Raw genomic sequence first — 12,500 nt, forward strand, 5'->3', positions numbered from 1 at the left:
TATGTTCGATGCCCAATAAACAAAAATTAAAATAAAATTCATCTCTACTTTATTTGGTCTCAATTAATCAGATAGAAAAACTAATAAATGATGTATGTAAATAACTTTTTTTTTTTTTTTTTTTTTTTTTTTTTTTTTTTTTTTTTTTTTTTTTTTTTTTTTTTTTTTTTTTATGAGCGGGGTGTTCAATTCCAATTTGATTGTCGCCATCAATGATGGACGTTCCATAGCATAATAGCAACCTTTCACGTTTCAAATAGAAAATACTGATTTGTCAAAGCTGCAATAATGTTCAGCACTATTTCAATACGCCATTAAATTTACATTTTTCAAATGACCTTGATTTCACTAATGTCATCGATAAGGGAGCTTTTTTTTCACGAGATTGATGCGGTTGATATAGCCTTTTAATCTTCCATATTATGAATAAAATAAATATCAACAGGCAAGATATACAAAAAATACATAAGCTCTATTTTCAAACTATCTAATTCTAAATTCTCAATAGGGGCATAAGTAGGTCAACACGCTATTAGTCATCTAAACTCAAATATTCAAAGTCAACTTCCATACTTCTATAATATGATTTTTTTTTTATTATTATTATTATCTAATTTCGATTAAATCCAAAATTACATCTCCTTTTACCCTGTGGAAAGGGGAAAGTCGACCAAAGGAAACCATCTTCAAACAAAACCAATCTGTATGATGGTTATACACGGAAAAAATTCAATTAAGGTCAAAGGATGTGCAATGAGAAGTATGAGGAAAAATTAAATGAAGTAAAGGTAGTGGCATATAAAAAAACCTACACGTTCTCGAAAATTGGAGAAATATCTAAGAAAAACGACAAAAAAAATATAAAATCTCATTTTACTTTGTACTTATGGAAGTAAAAACTAAAAAAAAAAACTGGAAATATACCACAAACGTAACGACAGTCTTCTTAATAGCTCGGAAAAATTCAGTTGCTCACTGTGATATAGTTGCTGTCTCGTAAGTTCATACAAACACTTGTTTTAAAATAGTTTAATGTTAATTAAAGGATTCCCTTCAACGTATTGGTGTTCTATAGAAATTAACATTCAACACTTGCAATTAACAGCACTGAGCTAATAACTATGAATCTTTCTTATGAACAACGAAACACTAAATGTCTGCTGGAAGAACTTGTGGCCAGAAATAGTCATCAACTGTAAAAGATTCTCCCTTCACAACATCCACTACTTTGCAGTAGATACGCCAGTAAAGGTGGCAAACTGCTAGGAGAATGCTTCATAGATATGCTACCGCTACCGACGCAAGAACGTAAATGATCTGATCGCCCATTTAGATTCATTAATCTAACATAGATGAAATAGCAAGTTTTTCTGTTGGGCACTGGGGTTTCTTAGGAAAATAATAATACAAGTTCCCAGCTGGTCACATTTTGATTTTTGGAAATGTAGTTTATTTACTTTAGTAAGACGGCATGAAGATTCTTATGGCAACATAACATAATTTCACCAGAAGCGCGGTTATAAAGCATCCATACTCATACGCTACTAAAATTATGATTAGTTTTATTATATAAAACATGTACTCGACTCACGAAGTCAGTAACTAGCCTGAGTGAAGAGTCAGTTTTAAATAGGTGACTATGTCCTCTACATTCCATGCATTGTACTTGTAGTTTTGTTTATAACAACCCCTCTCCGCTGCCCTCTTTGCTTTTGACTCTGTGCAGCATCACCTTTGACTGTTGGTCTGTCTCATCCTCCATCTGACTGTCTGTCGCTACTTGTTTGTCTCTATAGCTCTGACTGTCTATGTCTGCCTGAATATCTTACCCACCAACCACTTGTAGTCTTCATATATGGATATTGGGGTTGGTGTGTGGATGTGGGTAAGTTTTTCCTTTGTTTTCTTGAAGTATGGTCATTGATATTAGCAGATTATTATTATTATTATTATTATTATTATTATTATTATTATTATTATTATTATTATTATTATTGTTGTTGTTGTTGTTGTTGTTGTTGTTGTTGTTGTTGTTGTTGCTAATACTTACTAAGTTAGAACACTGGTTGGAAAAGCAGGATGCTCTAAGCCCAAGGCTCCAACAGGGAAAATTGGAAAGGAAATAAGGAAATGAATAAACTACAAGGAAAGCAATGAACATTTAAAATAGAATATTTTACGAACAGTAACAACATTAAAATAGATCTTTCATAATATATAAACTATAAAAACATTAAAAAACAGGAGGAAGAGAAATAAGATAGAAGAGCATACCCGTGTGTACCCTCAAGCAAGAGAACTCTACCCCAGGACAGTGGAAGACCATAGTACAGAGGCTAGGGCACTACCCAAGACTAGAGAACTTTGGTTTGATTTTGGAGTGTCCTATAAAAGCTGCTTACCGTAGTTAAAGAGTTTCTTCTTCCCTTACCAAAAGGAAAGTAGCCATATTGGCTAATTGTGCTGTTAAAAGCTGGTCAGTGGTGTCACTACACCCTTCGTAAGTAAGTCTTTCTTAAGTTTCATTAATAGAAAAAATATTAACCTGTGCTGTGCAGAAGAAATTAAAAGGAATTGTAAATAAAGAATTTTCTGATTTTCCTCTTCTTTTTTTGGCTTTTGTACAATCTGATTACCAAGAAGAATAATAGGACTTTATTTTTTGGCCTTCGCTGTCTAATGAACAATTCAGATCTGATTAGCTCAACTAAGTGGAAATCTCTGTTTAACAAATAGAACGTAAGATGCACTCTGCCGCGAAAGAGAAAGAGAGAGAGAGAGGTTGCGAGATTGACTTGTTATCCAATCTGGAGTTTCCGCGACAGTGGTCTTCGACACCTAAATCAGAATTTAAATTCACACAATTGAAATAATAAAAAAAAAAAAAAAAACTCTTATCTGTCAGAAAGACTGCCATTCGATCCAGTGATAAAGCTTAAATACTTTCACACTTTAGATACACAAAATCATGGTTAAACCAAGAAAAGGGAAAAATTTTAATCGTTCAGAGATTTTTTTTTTTTTCTAATCGAAGAAAATCTGAATGTTACGCAAGTTTTTTGCGCTACATTTTTTTTCCAAAAATACCGGATATAAAGTATTTCACTTATCATAATGACACTAAAGGATACATTGACTTCTCCAGATACCAGCAAGAGCAAGAAAAAGAGGCAGGCATTTTTCTTGAATTACAAATAAAGAATTTTTCCAAAAAAAAGAAAAAAAAATCAAAATATAAAATGATGTATAAATAGGCCTTTATAATTCACTATTGCTGTCCTTAGTAGACTATTTGTCAAAATCAGCTCTTGAACCTATACATTTATGGCGTCGCGCCTCTTCTCCAATTGAAAAACAATGCGAATAAATTTTCGACCTATGAAAATAACCATAAAATACATAACTTAAAAAGGCTTCATATACAAATAACTGCTATATTTTCATCCATCCTTATAATTTCCATCTTCGTTAACTTCCCTAGAGACCATTGTTTATTCATTCATATTTTTTTGTCCTCTACAAAAAACGAAGTTAATCTAGTTTTCCATTTTTCTCGCCATTTCCACGTATATTGCTCCTTTCCTTCCTATCGTTTACAATTATTTCTCTAATCTGAACTGCTTGTTTACCTCTTTTCTCTTTTCAAATACAGTATTTCTAATGGCTCCATTCTCCCGGTGTATTTATAGCTAAAGTTTAAGAGAGCCTATAAGGCTACTTTGAATTAGCATGAAGACTTTTCCTCTTTCAAAGAATGAGGTCGCTCTGCCAATAACCTCGTTTTATTTCCCCAGCTGATGCTAATACACATTGAAAACACGGTCAGCTGGTTGGCTGAACCCAAGGATCGGATGACAGACTCATAAATGCGATCTCAATGCTCTAGTATTATGCAAATTCTCCCGGAAGAATGGATAAAAATAAAGCACAATGAAGTAAAATGTCAAAATATGTTCAAAGACTACTTTCCTTTAGGTTAAGGGTAGAAGAGACTCATTAGCTATGGTAAGTAGCTCTTCTAGGAGAAGGACGCTCCAAAATCAAACCATTGTTCTCTAGTCTTGGGTAATACCATAGCGTCTGTACCATGGCCTTCCACTGTTTTAGGGTTTTTAAGAGTTTTTATAGTTTATATATGAAAGGTCTAATCTAATTTTGCTACTGGATTTTTTTTAAATATCCTATTTTTATTGTTTAGTACTTTTCTCGTAGTTTATTTATTTCGTTTTTATGTTTCTTCACTGTACTATTTTTCCCTGTTGGTGCCCTGGGCTTATAGCATCTTGCTTTTCCAACTAGGGTTATAGAATAGCTTGTAATAATAATAATAATAATAATAATAATAATAATAATAATAATAATAATAATAATAATAACATGGATCATTTCTAAGTAATACATCTAGAGGTTTCTAGAAAACTCTTCTCAAGAAACAGTACCATACTTCAGAACTAAAATTAGAGATAACTAAGTACAAAAGGAGATAATCAAAGGATTGAAAATAAATTAAGTAATACGGAGTGAAGAGATGGAGGTACTTTGTAACGCACGCGTATTTCATACATGCTCATACACTGTAATGGTATTGCTTTTCTTATCTCTCACTCTCCCACAATGATAATATAAAAATCTGTTTAAGCTTGCCATTCCATATCCCACATTGTTGGAATTTTGTGCCATTGTTGCCCTCAACCATTCCCATATAAGCTCGTTATCTTGTTGAATAAAGCCAGTTACATTCACCTCGCCTTTCTGTTAGTACCTAATAGCTATCTTGTGTCGATGAAATGAGTAATTTAGAATATATGAATAAAAAATGAGCGACAATTCTTAAATGAAAGAGGCCAGTGTCAATTCGAGAATATTAGTGAATATGACTGTTGTGTATGTGAAGGCAAGTAGGTGATGTATATAAAGGTCCGCAGTTTGATGGAATATATAGATAATAGGAATTAAAGAATTCTAAAAGCCAACCAATATAATTTTCCAGGCACCTATCTACATATACTTTTTGATCATTAGAATATGAATATGCATTGCAATAAATACTGCCATTTCTAGTTTACTGCAGGATAAAGGCCCCAGACATGTCCTTATTCATGTATGGGGTTTGGGCAGTTTTCATCACCACGGTGCCCAGCTACGGACTGGTTTTTAGCATACAAAAAACCAACCTCGTATGGGTGGCCCTAACTAGTACAGCTAAGCTGATCATGGTCATATGTAAACCCTTTCGCCATGCTAAGATATCCCCACTCATATTTATATATATATATATATATATATATATATATATATATATATATATATATATGTATGTGTGTATATATATATATATATATATATATATATATATATATATATATATATATATAAATATTACGCGAAAGATGATAGAAATTTTAATTTTCAACACTATCTGCATCCACATTTATGAACTGACCTGCTATTGAATTCAATATGATAATTAAATGAGCTGAATACAAGGCAAAAAGTCTATGGACTAACAATTATAAATTAGTTCAAGATAAATCTTAATCAAACAGCATTTCAACTCAATAGATATCTCTCTTTTTGGAAAGTCTCCGAGGTATGCCTAATCGATTGCCTAAATTAACCAAAACGATTCCCCTTTAGCGAACACGGGAAAGCTTCTGAAAAAAAAAAAAAAAGCCGTGATCTCTCAATGGCTCAACGCGTCAGGTCGCCACTGAATCCATGATAGGACGGTGCCGCTTGGTGACCATCGCTTGGAAAAAGCAAGAGCCAAACTCGGGTATATAACCTGAGGGCGGCGAAGGGAACGTCAGTGGTGGCTGGCTCCTCCTTCAGCGAAGACCTCAATAGGAGGTCCCTGAACTACTACAAGATGACTGGAGCAGCGTGGGTAAGAAGGAGTCTCTTTCTAACAGATATATATTGCTTAAAGCAATTTCAGCTTTCTCAACGATTTCAAAGTTTTCTTTCGCTTTAAAAATAAAAAATGTCATTCATAATGTTTATTTACTTTATAAAAACAAAACTTCTCTTTACTTATTATTAAGAGTTACACCAGTTTTATGACATCAGAATTTCTAATCCCATATGATGAATCCTTGGCATTTTCGTCTATTGGTACTTCGCAAAGTCTGCTATACAAGAAATTAAATCTTCTTGATTCTCCAAAATCTAAGATTTTGCATCAGTGAAAATCGCGATAATTCAATATAGCTGATTCTTCCGTCTTTGTACTATCACAGAAATAATCATAAACAATTATATCTCTCCAGCACTCCATTCTTATGGATTCTTTTGAAATGCAATATCAATCATTTCGACTTTGTACCATATTATTATAATCGCATAATCTTACAATACTTTCATATGTGACCCCTAGCGCTAAAAATCTTAAAAAAAGAAGCTTCAGTTAAATAAAATATGATAAGAGCGAATGAAAGAAATATCCGTAAGATAACCCATGAGATATAAAGCTATGATAACGAATATTTATTTATGACTCCATTTTCTCTGTAAACTTTAGAAGTTTCCAGGTAGCGGCAATACTCTTCAAGATAGACCTGAAAAAGTGGTCGAGGTTGCAATATTGTACTGAAAAGAGCGGTGCCTACTGTACATCATCACTTAATTGAGAAACAGTACTATACTTTAAAATTAATTTGAGGAACAGTATTATACTTAAACATAATTTAGAGTAACCGTACTGTTTATAAAATATAAGCCGAGAAACGGTAGTAGGCTTCGTAGTAGGTTGGCCAAGGCACCAGCCACCGTTGCGATACTATTGCTAGAGAGTTATGAGGCTCTTTGACTGGCCAGACAGTACTGCATTGGATCCCTCTCTCTGGTTACGGCTCATTTCATCTTTGCCAACACATACATTGAATACCCTGGCCTATCCTATACACATTCTCCTCTTTCCTTATACACGTGACAACACTGAAATTACCAAACAATTCTTCTTCTCTCAGGAGGTTAACTACTGCACTGTAATTGTTCAGTGGCTACTTTCCTCTTGGTAACGGTAGAAGGGACTCTTTAGCTGTGGTAAGCAGCTCTTCTAGGAAAAACACACTCAAAAATCAAACTATTGTTCTCTAGTTTTAGGTGGTGCCAAAGCCTCTGTACCATGGTCTTCCACTGTCTTGGGTTAGAGATACCTTGCTTGAGGGTACACTCGGGCACACTATTCTATCTTGTTTCTCTTCCTCTTTTTATTTCGGAGTTTTTTACCATATATACATATATATATATATATATATATATATATATATATATATGTATATATATATATATATATATATATATATATATATATATATATGAAAGATTTATTTTAATGTTATAATTGTTCTTAAAATTCTCCTGTAGTTTATTTCCTTTCCTCACTGGGCTATTTTCCCTGTTGAAGTCCGTGAGCTTCTAGCATCTTGCTTTCCCAACTATGATTATAGTTTAGCAAATAATATTAATAATGATAACTGGTGACTGAAAGGATACTTTGAAATTTAGCTAAAAAACTCTACCATGCGTCAATAATAAACTTAGATATACAAATATTACTTCAAAATAACATTGAAAAGAAAAGATACTTAAAAACTAGATTAAAAAAACAATGTCAAACTTCAAAAATAAGCTTACGAACTGAAATACATTTCTTCAGTATCGAATTATAGAAAAATAGTATTCTACTTTAAAAATAGCATGAGAAACTGTACTATACTTTCAGATTAAATTGAAAAATATTTTTACGCTATGTAAAAGAAACACAGTGAAAACAAGAAAAAGACGAGGGAAAAACAGGCATCTTACCACGATGGATACAGAAAAATCCCGACTTTATTGACTTTAACATAATAAGAACTCTGAGTAAATAGACGAATTGAGTGGATACCAAAGATTATCAGTGATGAGTAGAAACAGTAACCGAAAATATAGCCTACTTATAAAAGGCTTCATCAAATACGTATAAAATGGTGGAAAGGAATACAAGTTACAGAATCATAAATGTTGGGTCTTCCAAAACATGACCTCCATGTAGAATACAAAGGGACCGAGGCAAATCTTCCTTCATTAGTCATTGCATATGTAATCTGTCGTCCCCTTACTCAGCATAAAACACAACCGCATAAATACATGAGTTTTTTATTAGTTTGTATCACCATACGGCCGTTTCCCCCTGAAAGTAATGAAGCGAGAAGAGGTCAGCCTTTAGCTGCTTCCTTACCCCAAGTAAATGCGGAAACTAATTTACAGCTTGGAGAATATGTGAGGATTATTGCAAAGTGAAGAGTAGACATTTTTTTTCCTGGTTCATTCACCTCTTTATGGGCTCCATTGATTACACAAAGCATACTTAGAAAATAATAAATTTTTGGGTAGGTTTTCAATAGCATAGCCCCATCAATGGAGGCATTGGGATCAGTGATCTTTTGTTTGAAATCAGTGATGTTCCGTATGTTTATCGAATACAGATCATTTAAACATTACCCCATAGTAAGAATTCCAGGGGAGTAATATCTGATGAACAAAGTGCCATGGGAATGGCCACCTCTTCCGATCCTCTTTTCTTAGAAATGTTTCATTTAGGAACCAAGGAACATGTATTCCCAAATGTGGTGGTGCACTATCTTCCTAAAAAAATTATGATTAGCTGAAGGTCATTTAGTTGAGGTGCCATATATTCAATCTAAATGTCAAGACAAACATCTACAGTAATTGTTGTTTCGTTGAAGAAAAATGGGCCAATGATTCAATTGCACGTGATCCCATACCGCACATTCACCAATGGAATGTCTCTGTGAAGTTTTTTGGCCACAGGACGATATTCAAATCTCTAGATTCTCACGCTTTATGTGTTCACCTTCCATGAAATATGTTAAGTTGCCGCATCACTAAAGCAGAGGAAAATTTTCTGGCATGTTAATCGCTATCCCTTTTCTTCTTGGTTTGCCACTTGCCTTGAATACTTTATAAGTTGCTCTTTGGAAGCGTGCAATCGTAAGCTTTTGTCTGACTTTCAGCAGTATTGAACTTAGTAGCTGTAAGTATCTGGTTGCAGTATAGACAGACTTTGTAGAGGAAAGATCAAGCACTCGTCTTACAAGATCGATATTTTCCCCAGACGTACTTGGTCATCCACTCCTTCTATTCAAAAGTATCCCTGTCTCCATAAATTTCTTGTATCATGCACGAATACATGCACTTATTTACGTAGTTTCAGTGAGTCCGATAGTCTCAATTTTGTTTTAATAAACATTGTTCAATTGTTCCTTTTTTCGAGCACGAGTAATATTTGGGGGTTTAATTTAAAAGTACCTCATTCGTCTACAGGGTACATAAAATACACAAATGCGATGTGATTAAAAACTTCGATAATTGCTGGGTATGTAAACAAACATGATTAAGATTTCCAATCAAGGGCTTTTGAAATATATTTCAAGAATTGTAAAGGTATTTATGAACACTGAATATAGATAAATATACATACATATATATATATATATATATATATATATATATATATATATACACATATGTATATACACACACATACACACACACACACATACACACACACACACACACACATATATATATATATATATATATATATATATATATATATATTTATATTTATATATATATATGTATATATATATATATATAGAGAGAGAGAGAGAGAGAGAGAGAGAGAGAGAGAGAGAGAGAGAGAGAGAGAGAGAGAGAGAGAGAGAGAGAGAGAGAGAAAGAGAGAGAGAGAGAGAGAGGGCCAATGTGAATATCAACTCTATCCCCTTCGTCAACACCTTCGGCAGATAAAAGTGGCATTCCTGGCGGTGGCACTGGCGACGGCTGCGGGAAACCTGAAAGGGGAGCCGGAGGACCTTGACTTTGCAGCAGTCAGCGTTTTCCAGGACCCTGAGGAAACCGACCTCCTGCCGGAGGGCAGCCAGCAAGTCTCCGCCGTTGCCACGGTCGATCTCCAGACTGCAGCCACAGGTAAGTTTTGCACAGGAATTTATTGGACTTTTGAATTCATCATTGAATAATTTATCAACATAGTATTGGGAAAGTACTTTCAAGTACTCATAAATAGATGAGTTCCTTTTAAAAAGCGATATATAAAAAAATTAAACTTTATATCAACATTTATCGAAATATTAAAAAGATATTTGATTTTTAAAGGAGAAATATCTCGACTGATTCTCCATTACTCTTGGTATCGAAAGCTAAATGCTACAAAACCTCCCGAGCTATTTTTCCACTTAAACCGAAGTATAGTTTTTCATATGGACTACATATCTCTTAATTTCCACACATTTTCATTATATTCATTTTATAAGGTTTACGAATCACTTGATTCCCACATATTTCCAATATAAATATTTATATATGGTTTACAAAGTGCATTATTGCCACTCAATTTTCATTATAACGTTTTTATTGGGTTTACAAAGCGCTTAACTGTCACACATTTTCCTTATAGTTTTTTGTTATCGTTGTTTACGAAGCGCTTAATTACTAAGCATTTTCATTACTTCTCTGTTTGCTCGGTAATTTCTTCTAAGAGTTGGCTGTCCCATGGAGAAATACGTGGGTATAAGTAAACGAACTAAATTCCTGAAAATATAAAATAATTCTTGCTATAGATAATGCAATGAGAATATTATCATCATGAAATAAGAAATCATAAAGAGAAGGATTCAAATAGGAAGTAATAATGTTGCATCGTGAAATTACACAATACATAAGAATAAAAGCATATGTAGCAACTGGATATTAGGATGAGATTTTTTCTGTAAGAAAATAATGAAATAAGTTTCATTTCCTCCAGGAGAAGCCTCATTTCAAGACAGGACCACCGAGGCTAAGATTATGTTTATCATTCGCCATCCCGTGAGCAGAGTTGCCAGGTTGGCATTTTTCAGGCCAAAAGCCTCAAATTTGGCCCTTTTGAAAATGGTTGGCCTTGAGTAACATCATGAAAAAAAGGTTGGCCTTAAATGTTATACTTTGGCCTTCTTCTACCAATAGGTTGGCCTTTTAAAACTGTAGTTGATTAGAAGTTGTCCTTTTCTATATCTAGAAAACTTGGCAACTCTGCCCGTGAGCACAATAACGATTTTTGCAATTTTCGCGCGAATTTTTATAGATTTTCACGGATATCATCATTATTCTTATAAGTACCTCGATGAGCGATGTCGACCAGCAGCTACTTTAGACTATACACTCAAAGAATATTTCTTTGTGACCGTTGAATACCTTGAATAACAGAAATTCAATTTCACAAGCAACATGGGTTAATTTTTTGCTAATTGGCACTTGAATGTCACATTATACTTGAATAGTGTTCATATTAAACCAATTACTGGAAAACTTACAATTAGAAGATATTCAAGCCATAGACAAAACGAAGTTCAGCAATTTTCAAAAACCAAAGAAATATTCTACTAATCACGTTTTCAACAAAACCTATACTCATAACATTATCAAGTAGTCAGTTTCACTTTTAATAAGGCCACTGGGTCAGAATTTTCTTATTCTTATCAATGCAACCCTTAAACACCTTGTTCATAGGTTATTCTTTGCAATGATCTCAAATATCATAGAAAATACAAATAAAATGTAAAGAACAAGTCATAATGATAAAAAGTATAAATACTGGTACGACATCAAACAGATCCCAAGCTGTGTTAAAAAAAAGAGACAAGGAAGCAATAATATCAGATAGCACAAAATAGAAAGCGAACAAATGAACAACTGCACAGTCGGGCAATTAGCTTGATTAGCCTCTTGTGTTACCTAGAACACATCGGTACCGAAGCCTTAGAGGTTTGATTACTTGCCTTAAAATCCCCCGCTGGAATAACAGAACTGAAGTTGTCGGAATCTTTGTATCCACAATTACATTGTAGAAGATCGACAAGACTAGGGAAAACCTGTTGCACAACATAGTCCAATTAGAGTCGAGATAACAAGAATTTTTTTCTAGGTTATGGTAAAGGGGGCCACAAGGCACACAAAGGCCATAAGGGCTACAAAGGAAGTCATCACGAAAAGAAGGGCTACAAAGGGCACAAGGGCCACAAGGCTGAGAAAGGCCATAAGGGAAATCACTACGGCGACCATGGAAAAGCTCACAAGAAGGTTGGTGTAACGTATGGATTGTTTACTCTGTCTCTCTCTCTCTCTCTCTTATATCAAATAATTTATACACACACACACACACACACACACACACACACACACATATATATATATATATATATATATATATATATATATATATATATATATATATATGAGAGAGAGAGAGAGAGAGAGAGAGAGAGAGAGAGAGAGAGAGAGAGAGAGAGAGAGAGAGAGAGACTGTACACTTATGAAACCTTTGATAAGAAGAACAGTAAATGAATTTCTACATCCTAAGTGAATCCTTCATCATCCTTCCACAGGGATACCACGACAAAGGAGGCAAGAAATATAAAGGTCACCACCACAAG

General features: G+C 33.9%; 1 protein-coding gene across 1 annotated transcript in view; it reads left to right on the plus strand.

Moving 5' to 3' along the window:
- The window catches only part of LOC137641224 (hornerin-like), a 32,815-nt gene that overhangs the window by 17,024 nt on the left and 3,291 nt on the right, over window positions 1-12,500 (plus strand). Inside the window, exons 4-6 of the mRNA XM_068373661.1 lie at window positions 9,816-9,999; window positions 11,993-12,147; window positions 12,453-12,500. The exon at window positions 12,453-12,500 is cut by the window's right edge and continues 96 nt beyond it. Coding sequence (XP_068229762.1) covers window positions 9,816-9,999; window positions 11,993-12,147; window positions 12,453-12,500 — 387 coding nt within the window. The remainder of the gene's footprint in view (window positions 1-9,815; window positions 10,000-11,992; window positions 12,148-12,452) is intronic.

The sequence above is a fragment of the Palaemon carinicauda genome, chromosome 5 (genome assembly GCF_036898095.1).
Source record: "Palaemon carinicauda isolate YSFRI2023 chromosome 5, ASM3689809v2, whole genome shotgun sequence".
Taxonomy (NCBI): domain Eukaryota; kingdom Metazoa; phylum Arthropoda; class Malacostraca; order Decapoda; family Palaemonidae; genus Palaemon; species Palaemon carinicauda.